Source organism: Bufo bufo, chromosome 2 (genome assembly GCF_905171765.1).
Source record: "Bufo bufo chromosome 2, aBufBuf1.1, whole genome shotgun sequence".
Classification (NCBI taxonomy): Eukaryota; Metazoa; Chordata; class Amphibia; order Anura; family Bufonidae; genus Bufo; species Bufo bufo.
Window position 1 is genome coordinate 441,314,426 of NC_053390.1, and position 22,700 is coordinate 441,337,125.

General features: G+C 45.8%; 1 protein-coding gene across 3 annotated transcripts in view; it reads right to left on the reverse strand.

Moving 5' to 3' along the window:
* LOC120989405 (F-BAR domain only protein 1-like) overlaps positions 1-22,700 on the reverse strand; it is a 179,682-nt gene that overhangs the window by 139,472 nt on the left and 17,510 nt on the right. For all 3 annotated transcript variants that reach the window (XM_040417486.1, XM_040417485.1, XM_040417487.1), the window contains exon 2: positions 5,974-6,053. In XM_040417486.1, coding sequence (XP_040273420.1) covers positions 5,974-6,000 — 27 coding nt within the window. In that variant the 5' untranslated portion in view covers positions 6,001-6,053. The remainder of the gene's footprint in view (positions 1-5,973; positions 6,054-22,700) is intronic.

Below are 22,700 nucleotides of genomic sequence, written 5' to 3' on the forward strand. Positions count from 1 at the left end.
GCACGTGGAGGCCACACACACTACTGAGCCTCATTTTGACTTGTTTTAAGGACATTACATCAAAGTTGGATCAGCCTGTAGTGTGTTTTTTCACTTTAATTTTGAGTGTGACTCCAAATCCAGACCTCCATGGGTTGAAAAATTTGATTTCCATTTTTGAATTTTTGTGTGATTTTGTTGTCAGCACATTCAACTATGTAAAGAACAAAGTATTTCAGAAGAATATTTAATTAATTCAGATCTAGGATGTGTTATTTTTGTGTTCCCTTTATTTTTTTGAGCAGTGTTTATAAAATGCGTCTTATGGGGCGAATACTAATGAGCGCTTCCATTAGTATCGGAGGTCCGGGAAGCGGTGAAGGCTCTGTACTCACCGCTTCCTGGTCCTCGGCTGTGCAGCGTGAGAGCGCTCTGTGACCTCACTCTGTGTTCGCCAGTTCACAGCACAGCGGAGGAAGAGAATTGTGCTGGAGGAGAGGAGCGGGGGTGTTCAGGAGTAGGGGAGGTAAGTGGCTTATTTATTTTGTGATCTGAGGCTGGGGGCTGCTGAATAATGGCTAGGGGCTGATTATATATATGGCCTGGGGGCTGATTACATATGGCCGGGGGGGTCCATTCTGAGGTCTTATTGGGGTCTTGTTAACATTAGGGGAGTAATTGGGGCTGTCAGCTGAGGTCTGATTAACATTGGGGGTCTGATTGGTGGTCTGACCTGAGGTGTAATGAAAAATATTTTTTTATTATTGTCTTAGGCCTCTTGCACACGACCGTATGGCTTTTTCAGCATTTTGCAGTCCGCAAAAAAACAGATCCGCAATAAATACGGATGACGTCCATGTGCATTCCGTTTTTTGCGGAACAGAACAGCTGGCCCCTGATGGAACAGTACTATCCTTGTTCGTTATGCGGACAATAATAGGACATGTTCTATCTTTGAATGGAAATATGGAAACGGAAAGCCATACGGAGTACCTTCCGTTTTTTGTGTGGATCCATTGAAATTAATGGTTCCGTATAAGGGATGTCCCGATACCATTTTTTTTTAAGACCGAGTACGAGTACTGATACTTTTATTTAAGTACTCACCGATACCAATTATAACAGTTTTATGTAGTTTTGCAACAGCTGGAGGCACACTGGTTGGGAAACACTGGCATATAAAGGAGGGGAATGGGCATATGCCAGTGTCTGGGCATGCAGGGAGGTATAGTTTTGCAACAGCTGGAGGCACACTGGTCGGGAATCACTATTATATGCCCATTCCCCCGACTTCTTATTTTATATTCACTGTTTGAACATGAAATGGAGAGAAATTAACTGAATTTCTCCATTTCATGCACCATACCCACTTGGCCAGCTGTAATCCTTCCCATGCGGATGCACCAGAGTACTGGGAGAAAGTGTCTTTAACTTCCTCCCAGTGCTAGGCAACCGCATGGGACTTGGGAGCCGCTGCACAGAAGTCCCGCCCCCACGCCGATCAGCTGGGACACTCTGCCGTCCCCATGCTGATCGGCTGCAAGCGCCGCTGTTCGGTAAAGGCCCCTTCTCCCCAACTCTGCTGTGAAATTTCCCTTCCCCGTCGTGGGCCTGCGCAGCGTGGCACACCTCCTTCCAAAGCTGGGAACGTCATGTCCGATGCGGCTGCGTCACAACAGGAAGTGACGAGGGTAGGGAAAGTTCACGGAACACCGCCACCGCCGCACGGAAGCCGAAACGGGACCCGCCTCCGCAGCAGACACGGGACCCGCAGACGCTGTCCCCACACGGGACCCGCCGCTGCACGGCAATCAGGTATTGGTAGTGGTATCGGCAACATTTGCACGAGTACAAGTACTCGTGCAAATGTCCGGTATCGGTATCAGGACATCCCTACAAAAAACGGAATGTAAACAGGGGGGGAGAAAAAACACACGTGTGCAAGAGGCCTTACTCTAAAACCTACGGTAAAAAAATATGGTGAGAAAATTTTATATATATATATACATACATATATACACACACACACACACACACACACACACACTAGCTGATGACTCCGCGTTGCTCGGGTATTTATTTATTGCAATTTTATATTAAATAAACAGTGTCTTCCACAATGGCCGCCCTTTTAAACAGTGAACTCCACTGCGGCTGCCCCTTTAACAGTGGCTCCTGCCTCCCATGCATGTAGCAGTGTAGTTGTGCTGTCATACGTCATATGACAGAATACTTCAGGACCTGCGAACTGCTAAAACCTGTGATCAGTTGTTATGGCAACCTGAAGTAGGACCTGCGAGCTTCCATTGGCTGATAAGGGACATGTGACTTTTGATGGAAGACTCATAGTATGTCACCCACAGGCATCAGTGGAGGAAAAAAAAAAAAACTTTGCCTGATTGAGATGAAAAGGACACTTTTTGCCTCTGTCAGATGAATGGGAGCCCATGGCAGCAATTCAGTGTAGGACTCAGGAAAACGCCAAACATGGTCACAAAACACAATGTGAACAGAACAGAAGACCACCTGCACACAAGTGCGGGTGAATGCACATAAGATCTGCACAAATTTCGGTGTGGATTTATTGCATTTCTGCAGCATATCTCACTCTTCTATAGAAAAGGGTGAAATCCGCAGCTAGAACTGCAAACATAATTGACATGCTATTCAGTTCGAAAACCGCAATGCAGGCCAATTTCTGCATAGAATAAATCCGCAAAGTGTACACGAGATTTGTGTAATCTAATACACTTTGCTGATATTGTAATAGGCTGTGTTTTTTATGCACAGGATTTTGGGTGGAAACACTGCATGTATTGACAACATGTGCAGGTGGCCAGAGATAGCAGTGTCTGAGGAACAGCTCTATGTTTAGGCTAATTTCCATGGGCAATATTTCCATCTGGGTGCAGTCTGTTTTTACAACAGACTGCATCCTGATTGAGTACTGACACATTAAAGTCAATGGGTATCTTCACATCACTTTATTTTCACAGACGCTCTGAATGTCTGTGTGGGGAGCATCAGTTCTGTCCATGGCCATTTAAGTAACAGCAGTCATATGGACATTTTTAGCACATCTATGGGGCTATTCACACGTCCGTTTTTTTTTTAATGGCCAAATCAATAGCGGCCGGAAAAAAATAGAACGTATCCTATTTCTGGCCATTTTCACAGCCAGACAGACCCCAGTGAAATAAATGGAACCGTTTTTAACAGCTGCTTTGACAGGACTGTGCCTGTCTAATGGCCGTTAAAAACGGGTAGTCTACTTCAATATCGCCCAACACTAACTTCACCAGGCAATCATGCTTTGAGTGTGCGGTGACACCATCACGGTTTGCATAGGTTATTCTCAATCAAAAGAGGAACAACTGCCTCTAAGTGGATGGGGCGAGTGATTTTTTTTTCCTAAAAAAAACCCAAACAAAACACATTAAAGCTGAGAACCACTATTGGGGACATTGGGGGCCACTATGGGGACATTATTACTGCTGGGGGCCACTATGGCGGACATTATTACCACCATTATGTATACTGCAGTGGTTGAGATTTTTTTTTTTTTTTTTAAAAGACAGTAAAATTTATCAATTTTTAATGGCCATGAAAGACAGACAGAAAATGGATGCACAAATGGTTAATAAAATTGCCAAGGAAAACTGACCATGTGTTCGCGTGCATGTGACCTATTTTTTACAGCAGTCTTGAGGCCCATTCACACAACCGTATTTTTCTTTAAGAAACCAATGTGCAATTTTGCGGATCGGATGCAAAGCCATTCATTCCAATGGGGCCACAAAGGACGCGGACAGCACACCGTGTGCTGTCCACATCCGTAATTCTGTTCCACTGCCCCGTAAGAAAGATTTGCGGACAAGAATAGGAATTTCTATCACAGGGCAGGACCTTCCGATCCACAAAATGCAGAACGCACACGGACGGTATACGGTCATGTGAATAAGCCCTTACTAAAGAAACACACTGCCATGCGAAGGATGCACCAGGGTTCAGAGGCATAGGCCCCAGGTGTCTCGTAAAAAAAAAAAAAAAAAAACAACATTTTGAGGTAGACTGACTCAAACTCCCAGCATCAAAAGGATTTATGATGCTGCAAGTTTGGGTCAGTAGACCTGCAGTCAGGACGAGACCCTCGTCCAGTCATATGGGAGCATAGATGCATCCTAATAAATAAATGGCCCAAAACAACCCGTCATGAAAGGGTTAACAACTTATTAAAATATGGTTTAGTCATGGTGCAAAACGTGCATTGTAGCAGCCATGATGCAGATTGAAACCTCACCATGTCATGTGTGAACCCAGCCTTACAATATTATTGTAAAATAATAATAAAAATAACTAATTAAACACCACTACATTGAAATTAGATCTTTATGAAGCCTCTGAGCAGGAGCACTACTCCCATTTCTGTGCATATTTATCATAGCCGTCCATGCCTCTGAGCAGGAGCTCTACTCCCATTACTGTGGATATTTATCATAGCTATCCGTGCCTCTGAGCACTACTCCCATTACTGTGGATATTTATCATATACAGTACAGACCAAAAGTTTGGACACACCTTCTCATTCAAAGAGTTTTCTTTATTTTCATGACTATGAAGGCATCAAAACTATGAATTAACACATGTGGAATTATATACATAACAAACAAGTGTGAAACAAAGGTTCTTCAAAGTAGCCACCTTTTGCTTTGATTACTGCTTTGCACACTCTTGGCATTCTCTTGATGCGCTTCAAGAGGTAGTCCCCTGAAATGGTCTTCCAACAGTCTTGAAGGAGTTCCCAGAGATGCTTAGCACTTGCTGGCCCTTTTGCCTTCACTCTGCGTTCCAGCTCACCCCAAACCATCTCGATTAGGTTCAGGTCCGGTGACTGTGGAGGCCAGGTCATCTGGCGCAGCACCCCCATCACTCTCCTTCATAGTCAAATAGCCCTTACTTTCAAAGTTTTCCCAATTTTTCAGCTGACTGACTGACCTTAATTTCTTAAAGTAATGATGGTCACTCGTATTTCTTTACTTAGCTGCTTTTTTCTTGCCATAATACAAATTCTAACAGTCTATTCAGTAGGACTATCAGCTGTGTATCCACCTGACTTCTCAACGCCACTGATGGTCCCAACCCCATTTATAAGGCAAGAAATCCCACTTATTAAACCTGACAGGGCACACCTGTGAAGTGAAAACCATTTCAGGGGACTACCTCTTGAAGCTCATCAAGAGAATGCCAAGAGTGTGCAAAGCAGTAATCAAAGCAAAAGTGGCTACTTTAAAGAACCTAGAATATGACATATTTTCAGTTGTTTCACACTTGTTTGTTATGTATATAATTCCACATGTGTTAATTCATAGTTTTCATGCCTTCAGTGTGAATCTACAATTTTCATAGTCATGGAAATAAAGAAAACTCTTTGAATGAGAAGCTGTGTCCAAACTTTTGGTCTTTACTGTACATCCATGCCTCGGAGCAGGAGCTCTACTCCCATTTCTGTGCATCTTTATCATAGCCGTCCATGCCTCGGAGCAGGAGCACTACTCCCATCTGTGCATGTTTATCATAGCCGTCATTGCCTCTGAGCAGGAGCTCTACTCATTGGTTGGTAAAAACAGAACGAAACCCATCATACTAATCTCTGCATTCCCAGTTTCAAAAGCCCATTTGTTTTGCGCACCATTACCAGGCTGCTAAACGGCACAGAGAAACAGCTTGCTGCCACCCTGCTTTGCACTGCTCACCCCCCACTTCTTGAAACACTTGACATGAGATTACTAAGGCGTCTGGGGGAGGTATATAAATAACATAAATACACCTCTCTGAGTAAGCATGTGGGAGAGAATACATACGTACGTACATACATACATACATTTAACAAGTGTACTTACATGGACGTCAATGGTTTTATAGATAAAAATATCAGGATATAACCAGTACAAATGAGAAGAACAGATATAAAACAGATCATGCATCATTACATACCCAAAAATGGTCCCCAAAGTAAGACATCTTGTGAGCGATCAGCCTCCTTGATCAGAGCAGGTCAGTCAGCAGTCAGTGAGCTGGAATGACATTAGAACTATATGGTAATTCATACAGAAGAGAAAGGGAGGGAACACAGGAAGAGGAGAAGTATTAAGGCAGATAATTGGTAGGGAGCAGACTGGATGCCGAGGAGGTAAAGGGACTTCTGCGAGCCTCTTTATAAAGGTGTCACGGAAACAAACCAATATCCGCCATGCATGTAGATTTACAGTAATGAGATTACAACACAAAGTAAGGGAATAGGGGGAAGTATACTGCTTCCATTTCAGAACTTGCCCTGGAGAACCGACGGCTCACGGTCGCTATTTTCTTTGTCTCAGTTAACACAAGCATCTAAAATAGCAACCACATGCTACTCGGGTTCTTCCCTCGTACAGCACATTTCTCCGACCTGGGCATATCTGCAGGGCTTTCCAGCTCCTTATGCTTACAAGTAACACAGCGACTATGAAGCAGAGCCATGAGCACCTCAGAATGCTAGTATTCTTACTGCTGCCGTGTAAAAACAGGTCACGAATATGAGCAACAGTTGCAGGATGCAAGTCAGTGATCATTTCTGAAAGGGGTTGGCTACTGGTTCTTCACCTTACACGTGCAGATCGGCCACCCGAACATGCGGCTCTATTTAAAGGGAAGGTCGACTATACTATTGATCCAAATGGCACGAAAACTCTTAGGCTCTGATAGCCATAAGGCACAAGAATCCAGAAAACTAGTATACCGTATGCTGCAAGAAATAAAGATTGCGTTCCGATATCAGGACCTGAGGATTATACAGAGATAAGTGGCGCTACGTAGATGCAGTCCATCACTGCCCGAAAACGCAGTCACAGATCACTTCTGCAGGAAGTTCATTCCCCCTGACTGAAATACAGTGCTCCCTCTCTCATTAAAAGAGGTTCTACAGCAGCTGCAGTGAGATTTACATGAAAATGTGCCCCCGCTACTACTGAACTTACACACCACAGGTGTGAAAAGTATTTGGGTGTTCCAATTATATCAGCAAGGAACCCCCATGTCCTTCCCTTTTAAACAGCAGGTGTGCACTAAGGGTACATTTTTTTACATTTCTTTTGTGAGATTTCTGTGCAGAAAAAAAATTAAAAAAATTAAGTTGCACTAGTTATCGTGGTTTTGGCGAGTTTTTTGGTGCACAACAACATTTAAAGGGGTTTTGCCATCTCAATGAGGGCATATCGCTAGGATGGAGGTGGGACCCGCACCTACAATGAGAACGGAGCGGGGAAATGAACGAAGGGCGCACTCCACATGCACAGCTGCCCTCTATTCATTTCTATGGGGCCGCCGAAAATAGCCGAGTGCTGGCCCGGCTATTTCAGCTGTGCGCTCCTATTCACTTCCATGGGAGCAGCGCTTGGTGGTGGACGGACCCCAGGGTCCTCCAGCCACAGCTCTCCCTGTTCCATTCTCGTTGTAGGTGCGGGTCCCCGAGGTGGAGCCCGCAGCTATCTGACAATGGAGGCATATCCTAGCAATATGCCCCCATTGTCTGAGATGGGAATACCCCTTTAAGTCTATGGGGAAAACCACTCTACAGAAGGTGCAGAATCACACAGTTGACATGCTTCAGATTTTATAATCCCCACGGCAAGCCAATTTCCACATGGTACTGTGGTCATGCTGCAGTTTTTCCACACGAAAACCCACACATAAAAACCCCACATAATCTGCATGGTAAGCAGGTAGCCTTAAAAGGTTCATCTAGGAATTGATAATGTTGACCTATCCTCAGGATAGTTCCTCATTTTCACACTGACAAGGGTCTCGTCACCCCCACCATTCAGTTGTTTCAGGGAGCCACCATGATTGGATCAAAATGCAGAGGGAGTGGCCACTGCAGAAAGAGCTGGGCCTCTAGGTGTAACAGCAACGCCCCCGTTGCTCCCAGAGGCTCATTTGTATATATAAAAACTTCATTTCTCTCAGCAGTGCGGGCACATATGAACATGGGACCGACACAGATGTTTTCAGCTGCCAAGTGCACATGTAACAGGTCAGCCAGTTTCATAGGTACAAATCTGCTGATAGGTTCTCCTTAAAGGGCATCTGTCACCAAGAAGTTCAATCTGCATGTTATGGAGGAGAAAAAGCTGTCCTAAGGAGTCATGTGGGTGGTTATACAGGTGTGTGCATACAGGTTATAGCTGGCAGATCACCAAGTAGGACCGCCCACATGACTCCTAAGCACAGAAACAGCTGAGATTTAAAAGGTGCTTTCCAACATAAAAAATAAAATAAAAAAATAAAATAGGTACAGAGTAGTGATGAGCAAACCCGAACTGCAAAGTTCGGTCCGTACCGAACTTTACGGGTTTGGGTACCCGGACCCGAACTTTGCAGCAAAAGTTCGGGTTCGAGTCCGGTGTTCAGGCATTTAATAAAGCTTGTTGAAAGGCTGCAGGGCAGCCAATACAACAAGCTTCTAAACTATGGGCACTTAGAAGCCATGACAGCCATGCCTAGGAATGGCATGGCTGCGATTGGCCGGTTCATCATGTGACCCAGCCTCTATACAAGATGGATCATGTGTAGCACCTCCCATCAGCTCTCAGTAGTGCAGGGACAGGAAGCAGGCAGCTGAAGTGAGGGAGGGTGTTAGGAATCTCATCTGGCTATTTATTCTGTGGGTGCAATACACCAGCTTTGCACCCCTGACACAGAAATCTAATAATTAATCTGGCTATTTATTCTGTGGGTGACCTATAGTGATTTTTTTGTGGGTGCAATGTAGGGTTGGGCGATATACCGGTATCACCATATACCGCGGTATTAAAAAAACGGCGATATCGCCGTTTCCTAAATACCGCGGTATTTCGTGACGTCATAGAAGCGGTCATGTGCGCTGACCGCTTCTAAATCTGCGGCCGCCCGCCCGCCCCAGCATGAACCGATACGGGACATTTGCAGAGTACTTGTACTCGTGCAAATGTCCCAGATACCTGCTGGCCACTTGCGGCGGCGCTCTTAGCAGTTCCCTGCACCCGACCTCTGAGAGGACGCTGTGATCCGCGCAATTAACCCCTCAGGTGATCACAGCGTCCTCTCAGAGGTCGGGTGCCGGGAATGTTCTTAAGTTCCTGCATTGGTGGCAGTGGGCCCCCCCTTTCCTCCCTCCCTCCCCAGTATTAATCATTGGAGGCCACAGGGTCGTCCCCCCATCATTGGTGGCAGTGGGCCCCCCTCCTCCCTCCCCAGTATTAATCATTGGAGGCCACAGGGTCGTCCCCCCATCATTGGTGGCAGTGGGCCCCCCTCCTCCCTCCCCAGTATTAATCATTGGAGGCCACAGGGTCGTCCCCCCATCATTGGTGGCAGTTTGCAGTTCCGATCGGAGTCCCAGCAGTGTAATGCTGGGGCTCCGATCGGTTACCATGGTAGCCAGGACGCTACTGAAGCCCTGGCTGCCATGGTATGTTAGTGAGCAGCATTATACTCACGTGCGCCGTGGCCGCTCCTTCTCATAGGTCTGTGCGGCGCATTGCTAATGCTATAAGCCTTAGCAATGCGCCGCTCAGACAGAAGAAGGAGCGCCCGGCGGCCACGACGCACGCGAGTATAATGCTGCTCACTAACATACCATGGCAGCCAGGGCTTCAGTAGCGTCATGGCTACCATGGTAACCGATCGGAGCCCCAGCATTACACTGCTGGGACTCCGATCGGAACAGCAAACTGCCACCAATAATGGGACGACGACCCTGTGGCCTCCAATGATTAATACTGGGGAGGGAGGAGGGGGGGCCCACTGCCACCAATGATGGGGACGACGACCCTGTGGCCTCCAATGATTAATACTGGGGAAGGAGGCGGGGGCCCCACTGCCACCAATGATTGGGGGACGACCCTGAAGCCTCCAATGATTAATACTGAGGAGGGGGGGCCCTCTGCCACCAATGATGGGAGGGGGACCCTGTGGCCACTGCCACCAATGATTAATACTTGGGGGGGGCGCACTGCCCACTGCCACTAATGATGGGGGGGGGGGGGGAGACCCTGTGGCCACTGCCACCAATGATTAATACTGGGGGGGGCACTGCCACCAATGATGGGGAGGGGGACCCTGTAGCCTCCAATAATTAATACTGAGGAGGGAGGGGCCCTCTGCCACCAATGATTAATACTAGGGGGGGGGGGGGAAGTTACACAAGTAGTGGTCGTTCAGGAGGGGCAGTCAGAGCCTCCCTGATATACTGCTCAAATAATGCAATTGGAAAACTAAAGGGGCAGTAAACTGGGTAAAACTTCGCTTTTAATTAATTAAGGAGATAAAATAGCCCCTACTAGACTAACAACAAATAAGACGTGCCCAAAAGAGGGGAAGTTACCAGAGGGGGCTGATAAGAGGGAGAGGCTGGGAGGCACACGAGGGGCTGATCAGAGGCTGGGGGAGCTGATCAGAGGCTGGGGGCTGTTTTTTGGACTTTTGGTTGGTCAGTGGTCACAAAATAAATGTGTTATTTATTTAATTGTTATAATTGGTATCGGTGAGTACTTAAATAAGAGTATCGGTACTCGGTCTAAAAAAAAATAAAAAATTGTATTGGGACATCCCTACTATAAACCACTCGTTCTGGTACAGAATTAACCCTGTAATGTTTTTGTTGTTACTAGAAGTCAATTGACTAGTTACAGATACCGGAAATGGTGAAAAATGACATATAAAAGTATAACAATTAACGTCTCCTTGTGGCTGCCCCCATACAGTATAACGTCTCCTTGTGGCTGCCCGGCTGCCACCATACAGTATAACGGCTCCTTGTGGCCGCCCCATACAGTATAACGGCTCCTTGTGGCCGCCCCATACAGTATAACGGCTCCTTGTGGCCGCCCCATACAGTATAACGGCTCCTTGTGGCCGCCCCATACAGTATAACGGCTCCTTGTGGCTGCCCGGCTGCCCCCATACAGTGTAACGTCTCCTTGTGGCTGCCCCCATACAGTATAACGTCTCCTTGTGGCTGCCCCCATACAGTAACGTCTCCTTGTGGCTGCCCCATACAGTGTACAGCTCCTTGTGGCTGCCCCCATACAGTATAACGGCTCCTTGTGGCTGCCCCCATACAGTGTACAGCTCCTTGTGGCTGCCCCCATACAGTATAACGTCTCCTTGTGGCTGCCCCCATACAGTATAACGTCTCCTTGTGGCTGCCCCCATACAGTATAACATCTCCTTGTGGCTGTCCCCATACAGTATAACGTCTCCTTGTGGCTGCCCCCATACAGTATAACGTCTCCTTGTGGCTGCCCCCATACAGTATAACGGCTCCTTGTGGCTGCCCCCATACAGTGTACAGCTCCTTGTGGCTGCCCCCATACAGTATAACGTCTCCTTGTGGCTGCCCCCATACAGTGTAACGTCTCCTTGTGGCTGCCCCCATACAGTGTAACGTCTCCTTGTGGCTGCCCCCATACAGTGTAACGTCTCCTTGTGGCCCCAAGTGTTTTTTTCTTCTAAATGGGCATTTATCGCAATATATATCGTTATCGCGATAAATTTCTTAATATCGTTATCGTGGGAATATTTTTGATATTGTCCAACCCTAGTGCAAAAAAAAATTCTCGATGCAATTTTTTTGCATTTAGGATTCGTTTGTGTCATGTGACCACGGAGCGGGAGTGAAGCGCTTGCTATTACTCACCCGCTAGCCTGTACAGCACTGCACTCTGCTGAGGAAAACTTTGTGCACGTGTTCAGCTGCCATGCCGGTCAGCAGTCTGCTGCCTTTCAGTGTGTCCCCGCTGGGGACGGGGAACAGAGCAGGGGGTGGACCGGGCGTATTAGCCTCCGGAGGCGGAGTGTATGGGTTTATTTCGGAATATAAAACAAAAATGTATGTTTGCTAGGAGGCAGATATAGCCATTTATTGGAATAGGAGTTAACCGCAATGCTACCCAGACACTACTAATACACGAGCTCTGTGCACAGTGTCTACTATTATAAATAGGGCATTGCTACCTCCACCAGGCACAGCTGCGGCCTCTCATCTCTCCCGCTGCTTGAACCAGTCTCTGGTACGCCGCTCACCCTCTAGCGGCCACAATGGCTAGCGGTTGCTATGGGGACGGGAGCGTCGCTCTGGAGATCACATTTTGTGTATTTCACTTTAACGGAGTTTCATAGTGCTCATTTGGAGATCGGTGCAGCAGCGTGACCAGGTACTGCACTGATTTCCCCATACGTATATGCATGCCAAGGTGTAGCGGGCGTTACACCCTGTGCAGGTGTGGGTAGCCCAGCAATGTACTGTAGATCGTCTGATACAGTGAGGCTACTAGAGAAAGAATATACAGCCCTGTTGTTATTTGGGCTCTGTTATATCTATTATTACCGGTAGTAATACTCTGATTTTACTGCACCATAAAGTAGGGAAACCGTTCAGTTCATGCCCATATTGATTTTCTGGAAGGGATTTTCTAATGACAGGTGGCATTAGGTGGCTGCAGTTCAACTTTGGGCAAGCTGCCACAAAAATATAATAATCAGTCTGTTAGATCGGTTTGCGATATATACCCATTTTTGGTGTGAGGTACACCTGCACTGCATCCGTCACAGGGACAACATGTTGCGGTTTGCTCTCCGGTATTGGAAAGCAACTAAACGGAACGTAATGCATTTTGGAGCATTCCATTCTGTTCAGTTCAGTTTTGTTCCCATTGACAATGAATGGGGACAAAACTGAAGCGTTTTTTCTGGTATTGAGCCCCTATGACTGATTTCAATACCGGAAAACTAAAACGCTAGTGTGAAAGTAGCATTAGATTGGTGGGTGACATATACAAATTTTTTTGTGTGAGGTACACCTGCACTGCATACGTGACAGGGAAAATTAATATAGTTAATCCGTCTGTTAGATCGGTTGGTGATGTCTCTCATGATGACAAAAAACAGGTGCCAACTGCTGCGGCTTTCTGCAGTGTCAGGGCTCCAGATGGCGACCAAAATGGTCGCCAATGCGACTTAGAATTTAGTCTTTAGTCTTGTCGCCATTTGCGACTAGACCTGCCGCCGCAGCTCTGCCGTTGAATACAGCGGCGGGCACAGGAGCTGATAGTTCTCTGCCCCGCCACTGATGTTCTTCTCAACAGCGCAGAGGAGGAGGAGTCTCTCCCTTCCCCCTGTGCTGCTGCCGCCGCTGCCAATAAGAAAAGAGACGGGAGGAGAAGGGGAGGGACTGTGGCCACTGCGCCACCAATGAAGATAACTGACCTGTTAATACAAATACAGGAGGCAGGTGCCGGAATCAAATAGCCGCCACCCGACCTATAAGACAGGGAGCTGCGGCACCTGAGGGGTTAACTGCAGCGGATCGCAGCTCCCGGTCAGAGGTCGGGTGTAGGCTATTTGATTCCGGCACCCGCCTGTATTTGTATTAATAGGTCAGTTATCTTCATTAATGGTGCAGTGCCCCCCCCCCCCCCCCCCCAATATAATAAACATTGGTGGCGCAGTGCATCCCCCCCAGTATAATAAACATTGGTGGCGCAGTGCCAATGAGGGTTTAAAAAATAAAAATAACAATTAACTCACCTCCTCCAATTGATTGCGCAGCTGCCGGTCTCCTGTTCTTTCTTCAGGACCTGTGGTGACGTCACTGAGCTCATCACATGGTCCATTACTATGGTGATGGATCATGTGATGTACCATGTGATGAACACAGTGATGTCACCACAGGTCATTTGACAGGTCCTGAAGAAAGAACGGGAGACCGGCAGCTACGCGATCAATTGGAGGAGGTGAGTTCATTTTTATTTTTAACCCTCAATTGACCTTGTACTAAGCATTCTGTATTGAAGAATGCTATTTTCCCTTATAACCATGTTCATCCACTCAGAATGCATTGGGGCCGTACGGATCCGTTCGGGGCGGCTTGTGAGAGCCTTCAAACGGAACCCCGAACGCTAGTGTGAAAGTAGCCTAACTCCTTAGTGACTATCCTGTTTTGGGCCTTGTGACAAAGCAATTTTTATTCATTTTTTTGGGTTGCATTCCACGAGCTGTAATTTTTTTATTTTTTATTCTGTCAATATAGCTGTATGAGATCCACTTAGAAAAGGTCTGTCTGAGAAGAAAGTTAACCTCTTAGTGACCAGCCTGTTTTGGGCCTGACAGAGTTTTTTTTCCTTTTTGCATCGTTGACTTCCAAGAGATATAACTTTTTATTTTTTCGTCAATATAGCTGCATGAGGGCTTGTTTTTTTGCAGGACAAGTTGTAGTTTTTAATGGCACCATGCCAGGGTACACACACTCATTGATAAACTTCTATTATCTATTTCTGGAGGATGGGGAAAAAGCAATACCACCATTGAGTTTTTACATTGTAAAATTTTGCCATTCACATTGTGGCATAAATAACATAACTTTATTCTCTGGGTCAGTAGGATTACAGCGATAAAAAAAACAACTATATGTATTTGGTACATTTACACAATATAAACGCTTTTCTAAAAATGTTTTTGTATTGCCGCATCCCAAGAGCCGTAACATTTTTTGCTTTTCTACAGAGCTGTGTGAGGGCTTGATCTTTGCAGGATGACTTGCAATATTCATTGTTATCATTTTGAGGTACATAATACTTTTTGATCACTTTTTATTCATTGTTTTGGTGGCAAATAAACAAAAAAACAGCAATTCTGATGTTTTTTTACGGCATTCATCAGGTGGGATAATTTAAGTGATAACTGTATAGTGTGTGACGTTATGGATGCGGTGATATCAAATATTTGGAAGTGATTACATTTTTTTATGGAAAAAGTTATTTATTTATTTTTTAGCTAAAACTTTATTTCACTCTTATTTTTTACTACCGATATTTATTAGTCCCACAAGGGGACATGTGATCCTCTGATCGCTTCTGTAAAGCACTGCACTACTCAAGTAGTACAGTATATTATGCTGTCAGTAGGAAACTGACAGGCAATCTATTAGGGCTCATGCACATGAACGTACTTTCAGTCCGCATCTGATCCACATTCAATGGGGCGGCAAAAGATGCGGACAGCACTCCATGTGCTGTCTGCATCTGCACATCCGTTCTGTGCAATCTGCAAAATTATAGAACATGTCCTATTCTTGTCCAGACTACAGACAAGAATAGGACTGTTCCATTAGGGGCCAACCATTACGCAAAATGCATATAGCCCGTATCAGTGTTTTGCGGACAGCAAAACATCCAATGGTTGTGTGCATGAGCCCTTAGGCTGCGCCTCTAGCAAAAGTCTAAGGCCTCTTTCAGACGGGCATCGCGGGAAAAGGTGCGGGTGCGTTACGGGAACACCCGCGATTTTTCAGCGCGAGTGCAAAAGATTGTAATGTGTTTTGCACTAGCGTGAGAAAAATCACGCATGTTTAGTACCCAAACCCGAACTTCTTCACAGAAGTTCGGGCTTGGGATCGGGGTTGTGTAGATTGTATTATTTCCCCTTATAACATGGTTATAACAGGACCTGAACAGGACCTGTGGTGACATGACTCCAGTCATCACATAATCCATCACCATGGTAAAAGATCATGTGATTAATCATGTGATGACCGGAGTGACGTCACCACAGGTCCTGTTAAGCAAAGGAGACAAAGGGAGATGCCGGGCTGCGCGAGCAAGTGGACTAAGGTGAGTTAAATAATATTTTTTTTTTTTAACCCCTCCAGCGCTATTTTACTATGCATTCTGTATTCAGAATGCTATTATTTTCCCTTATAACCATGTTATAAGGGAAAATAATAATGATCGGGTCTCCATCCCGATCGTCTCCTAGCAACCGTGCGTGAAAATTGCACCGCATCTGCACTTGCTTGCGGATGCTTGCGATTTTCACGCAACCCCATTCACTTCTATGGGGCCTGCGTTGCGTGAAAAACGCACAATATAAAGCTTGCTGCGATTTTCACGCAACGCACAAGTGATGCGTGAAAATCACCGCTCATGTGAACAGCCCCATAGAAATGAATGGGTCGGTATTCAGTGCGGGTGAAATGCGTTCAACTCACGCATCGCATCCGCGCGGAATACTCGCCCGTGTGAAAGGGGCCTAATAGTCATACACTAAGCGCTGGCCTGGAGGCATTTATTAGGCACCCAGCGATCTTATTCGTAGTGGTGTCAATGCATGGCAGGGAGAGCCACCTCCCTCTGAGACCACTTAGATGCCATCACTATTGACAGCAGCATCTAAGAAGGTAAACGGCTGGGATCAGTGCTTCTGCCGATTCAGGCCTTTAAAGCAGGAGGCTGGCTGTCGTGAGAGCTGAGCTCCTGCTGTCAGATGCAGCACTTAGACTAGGCCACCATAAAAAGGCAGGGGCTTAGGCCATGACCCCTTAGTGGCCACTCTTAACCACTTAAGGACCACAGGTTTATACTCCCCTAGTGACCAGGCCCTTTTTTACAAATCGGCACTTCACAACTTTAACGGTTTATTGCTCGGTCATGCAACTTGGCACCCAAATGAATTTTACCTCCTTTTTCTTCTCACAAATACAGCTTTCTTTTGGTGGTATTTGATTGCTGCTGAGATTTTTCGTTTTTCTGATAATCAAAACAGACCGCAATTTTCTCCAAAAAAGTGAGAATTTATTGTGCTACACGTCTTTGATAAAAAACAAAAATCCAATAAGTGTATATTTATTGGTTTGTGCAAAGGTTATAGCGTTTACAAACTATGGTACAAAAATTTGAATTTCCGCATTTTGAAGCTTTTGAAGACTTTCTGAGCACCTGTCATGTTTCTTGAGGTGCTAGAATGCCAGGATAGTATAAATACCCCCCAAATGACCCCATTTTAGAAAGAAGACACCCCAAAGTATTCGCGGAGGGGCATGGTGAGTTTATGTATGATTTTTTTTTTTTCACAAGTTAGCGAAAAATGACACTTTCTGAGGAAAAAAATATAATAATAAAGTTTCCATTTCTGCTAACTTCTGGCAAAAAAAATAAAAAATCTCCCACGGACTCACTATGCCCCTCAGTGAATACCTTGGGGTGTCTACTTTCCGAAATGGGGTCATTTGTGGGGTGTGTTTACTGTTCTGGCATTTTGGGCGGGGCTAAATTGTGAGCAACCCTGTAAAGCCTAAAGGTACTCGTTGGACTTTCGGCCCCTTTACGCACCTAGGCTGCAAAAAAGTGTCACACATGTGGTATCGCCGTACTCAGAAAAAGTAGGGCAATGTGTTTTGGGGTGTATTTTTACATATACTCATGCTGGGTGAGAGAAATATCTCTGTAAATTGACAACTTTGTATAAAAAAAAAAATGGAAAAAGTTGTCATTTACAGAGATATTTCTCACACACAGTATGGGTATATGTAAAAATACACCCCAAAACACATTGCCCTACTTCTTCTGAGTACGGCGATGCCATATGTGTGACACTTTTTTGCAGCCTAGGTGCACAAAGGGGCCCAAATTCCAATGAGTACCTTTAGGCCCCTTTCACACGGGCGAGTTTTCCGTGAGTTGAACGCATTGCACCCGCACTGAATCAGGACCCATTAATTTCTATGATGATGGTGATTTTCGTGCATCACTTGTGCGTTGCGTGAAAATCGCAGCAAGCTCTATTTTGTGCGTTTTTCACGCAACGCAGGCCCCATAGAAGTGAATGTGGCTGCGTGAAAATCGCAAGCATCCGCAAGCAAGTGCGGATGCGGTGCGATTTTCACGCACGGTTGCTAGGAGATGATCGGGACCCGATCATTATTATTTTCCCTTATAACATGGTTATAAGGGAAAATAATAGCATTCTGAATACAGAATGCATAGTAAAATAGCGCTGGAGGGGTTAAAAAAGATATATAATTATTTAACTCACCTTAGTCCACTTGCTCGCGCAGCCCGGCATCTCTTCTGTCTTCATCTTAGCTGTGTGCAGGAAAAGGACCTGTGGTGACGTCACTCCGGTCATCACATGGTCCGTCACCACTGGTCCTTTTCCTGCACACAGCTAAGATGAAGACAGAAGAGATGCCGGGCTGCGCGAGCAAGTGGATTAAGGGGAGTTAAATTTAAATTTTTTATTTTTTAACCCCTCCAGCGCTATTTTACTATGCAGTCTGTATTCAGAATGCTATTATTTTCCCTTATAACCATGTTATAAAGGGAAAATAATACAAATCTACAGAACTCCGATCCCAAGCCCGAACTTCTGTGAAGAAGTTTGGGTTTGGGTACCAAACATGCAGATTTTTCTCACACGCGTGCAAAACACATTACAATGTTTTGCACTCGCGCAGAAAAATCGTGCATGTTCCCGCAACGCACCCGGACCTTTTCCCGCAACGCCCGTGTGAAAGAGGCCTTAGGATTTCACAGGGCATTTTTACGCATTTGGATTCCAAACTACTTCTCACGCTTTAGGGCCCCTAAAATGCCAGGGCAGTATAAATACCCCACAAGTGACCCCATTTTGGAAAGAAGACACCCCAAGGTATTCCGTGAGGGGCATGGCGATTTCATCGATTTTTTTTTTTTTGGCACAAGTTAGCGGAAATTGATTTTTATTTTTTCTTACAAAGTCTCATATTCCACTGACTTGTGACAAAAAATAAAATTTTACATGAACTCACCATACCCTTCACGGAATACCTTGGGGTGTCTTCTTTCTAAAATGGGGTCACTTGTGGGCTATTTATACTGCCCTGGCATTTTAGGGGCCCTAAAGAGTGAGAAGTGCCCTGTGAAATCCTAAAAGATACTCATTGGAATTTGGGCCCCTTTGCACACCTAGGCTGCAAAAATGTGTCACACATGTGGCATCGCCGTACTCAGAAGAAGTAAGTTAATGTGTTTTGGGGTGTATTTTTACATATACCCATACTGTGTGTGAGAAATATCTCTGTAAATGACAACTTTTTCCATTTTTTTTATATAAAGTTGTCAATTTACAGAGATATTTCTCTCACCCAGCATGGGTATATGTAAAAATACACCCCAAAACACATTGCCCTACTTCTCCTGAGTATGGTGATACCACATGTGTGACACTTTTTTTGCAGCCTAGGTGCGCAAAGGGGCCCAAATTCCAATGAGTACTTTTAGAATTTCACAGGGCATTTTTACGCATTTGGATTCCAAACTACTTCTCACGCTTTAGGGCCCCTAAAATGCCAGGGCAGTATAAATACCCCACAAGTGACCCCATTTTAGAAAGAAGACACCCCAAGGTATTCCGTGAGGGGTATGGTGAGTTCATGTAAAATTTTATTTTTTGTCACAAGTTAGTGGAATATGAGACTACCGCTAACTTGTGCCAAAAAAAAAAATATCTTCTATGAACTCGCCCTGCCCCTCACGGAATACCTTGGGGTGTCTTCTTTCCAAAATGGGGTCACTTTTGGGGTATTTATACTGCCATGGCATTTTAGGGGCTCTAAAGTGTGAGAAGTAGTTTGGAATCCAAATGCGTAAAAATGCCCTGTGAAATCCTAAAAGTGCTCTTCAGCGGAATACCCCTTTTTTTACATTTTGGGCTAACTAAATTTAGGGGGTATTCCTCTGAGACTACCCAGGAAAAAGAGCAAACCTTCCTAGTAAAAAGGAGCGCTTGCAAAGTAAAGCTGCGATCGCTAATAAAGATCCAGAAAGCTCAAAAGTGATCTTTATAGCGCCGCAGCGATTTTACTGTGTTTTTGCAGTGATCAGAAGAAAATAAAAATCTGTCACTGCGGTGGGGTGGACTGAACGCAAGTGTGGGCACAAGATCAGGTCTGATCGGGCGAACACTGCGTTTTTTGTAGAGCCTAAGGTGACCCTAATGTACTGATATAGATCTGATTGCGATCAGTCTTGATCACTTACAGATACTATATAGTACTAGTGCTGATTAGCAACAGCGATGACGCTAATCAGCGACTAATCAGTGACTGCGGTGCGGTTGGCTGGGCGCTAACTAACTAACTGGCGGTGATAAGGGACCCTTACAGGGGGGTGATCAATGACAGGGGGGGGGTGATCAGGGAGTCTATATGGGGTGATCAGGGGTTAATAAGTGACGGGGGGGGGGGGTGTAATGTGTGTGTGTGGCGTTTGGTGCTACTTACAGAGCTGCCTGTGTCCTCTGGTGGTCGATCCAAGCAAAAGGGACCACCAGAGGAGCAGGTAGCAGGTATATCAGACGCTATTTACAAAATAGCGTCTGATATACCTATTTGATTTAGAGTTGTTGCGATACCAAATTTTTGATTCGGTTTCGATACCATGAAAAAGTATTGCGATACTCGATACCATTCGATACCACGCGAAAAAAATAAACAAAAAAAGCCACGTGCATTCCTCATTTTTAAAAATGGCGAATCGCGCAGTTTTTATTTTATTTTTTCTGTTCCGGCATTCACCACCTAGATTTTTTTTTTATATTTTAATAGTTTGGACTTTTCTGACGTGGCGATGTAATATGTTTATTTATATATTTTATATGTGAAATTGGGAAAAGGGGGGTGATTTATACTTCATATTTTAGTGTTTTTTTTTTTTTCACTTTTTATTTAATAACTATTTCCCCCCTTAGGGGCTAGAACCTGGGATCTTTCATCCCTTTTCCTATTCACCCTGATAGATCTCTATCAGGGTGAATAGGACTCCACACTGTCCCTGCTGCTCTGTGCTTTGTGCACACAGCATCAGGGATGTTACCATGGCAACCAGGGCTTCCTGGCTGCCATGGTAACCGATCGGAGCCCCAGGCTTACACAGCTGGGGCTCCGATCAGAAGCTGCCACTGCACCACCAATGAGGGGGAGTGGAGAGGTCCCTGTGGCCACTGCCACCAATGATTTTAATACTGGAGGGTTGAGAGGGGCCGGCGCACTGTGCCACCAATGATTTTAATGGGATGGGGGGATTGAGGGGGGGGGCACACTGCACCACCAATGATTTTACCCCTTTATACAGGAGGCGGGTACTAGCAGATCAGCGGCAGTTAACTGCCGCTGATCGCAGCTCCCTGTCAGGGGCAGGGTGCCGGCAATGCGATTCTGCTGCCGGCACCCGCCTCCTGTATGTGTTAAAGACTGACTACTGTATATGAGTCCAGACTTTCACTATTAGGCCACACAGAGCGGCGCCCAGCGATGTCTCAGCACTCACCATTAGTCCTGGGCGCCGCTCCGTTCGCCCGCAGTGCCCCATTACTGTCTCCTCTCCTGCTCCACATGCTGCTGATTACTATCGGAGCGATGGGAGGAGACATCAGCTTCACTAGTGGGCGTTCCTTCTCCCTGGCTGTAGCGCTGTCCAATCGCAGCGCAGGGAAAAGGAACGCCCACTAGTGAAGCTGATGTCTCCTCCCATCGCTCCGATAGTAATCCTATCATTGGCGGCGCAGTGCGCCCGCCCCTCCTCCGCCCCTCTCTTCTCATTGCCGCCCCTCCTCCACCCCCTCTCTTCTCATTGCCGCCCCTCCTCCGCCCCTCTCTTCTCATTGCCGCCCCTCCTCCGCCCCTCTCTTCTCATTGGTGGCAGCGGCAGCAGCACAGGGGGAGGGAGGACAGCTTCCTTCTCCCCGTGCTGCTGAGAGAGAACATGAGCGCGCCGATAGCAGCGCGCTCATGTTCAGAGATACTAGACTGCGCAGAAGCGCAGCCCAGTATCGAAAAAACGGAAATCCCGGTATCGTATCGATACCGGGACAAAAGTATCGATTGGGTATCGAAATTTCGATACCCGCAACAACCCTAATTTGATTGGTTATTTAAAAAATCTACAGCCTGCCAGCCAATGATCAGCACAGCCAGGCTGCAGTTCAACTTGTGAACTGCGCAATCCTGTGAGCGCGCGTTCACAGGAAATCTCAGGTCTCACGAGATGACGCCAATAGGTGTCGCTGAGACCGCTGCCGTCCGGACGCCTATCGGCGTTACCATGGCGGCAAGCGGTTAAAGGAGTTTTCCAACTAACCGATGACCTATCCTCTGGATAAGTCATCAGTATCTGATCGGCGGGAGGTCCGACACCTGGGACCCCCTCCGATCAGCTGTTTGAGAAGGCACTAACGCTCCTGTGGCCTTTTTACAGCTTTACAAGCACAATGCCAAACATTGTACAGCGGCTGTGCTTGATATCACAACTCAGCCCCATTCATTTGAATGTGACTGAGCTGCTCCTAAGCCACGTGACTGATGAATGTGATGTAACTGGCCTAGGGTAAGCTGCAAGAAGGCCGCATTGCTCACAGAAGTGCCGGTGCCTTCTCAAACAACTGATTGGCGGGTGTCAGACAGCCATTGTTCAGATACTGATGACCTATCTAGAGTGTTGTTATCAGTGACTTACAGCCAGAGGTCACACTACATTTTTTCCAGAAGAGTAAAAATAATTCTCCTACCATTTTTGAGGAGTATTTTTAACTGAGGAGGAGTACGAAAATTGCAGTTATTCATATATATATATATATATATATATATATATATATATATATATATAATATAAAGAGTATGGTGGCTCCCTATCGCCTGTAACTATGGGTGGGTGCTGCTAAGCCTAATGACTCACCCAGTCAAAAAGGTAAATATTGTATACAGAGAGGCTGAGCACTCTCCCAATGGACCACACAAAGACTATTCAAAAATTATTAGATTTATTACACCAATATATAGATCTAAAAACAAAATCACAATGAAACAAATTACACAATAAAATTACACATTAAGA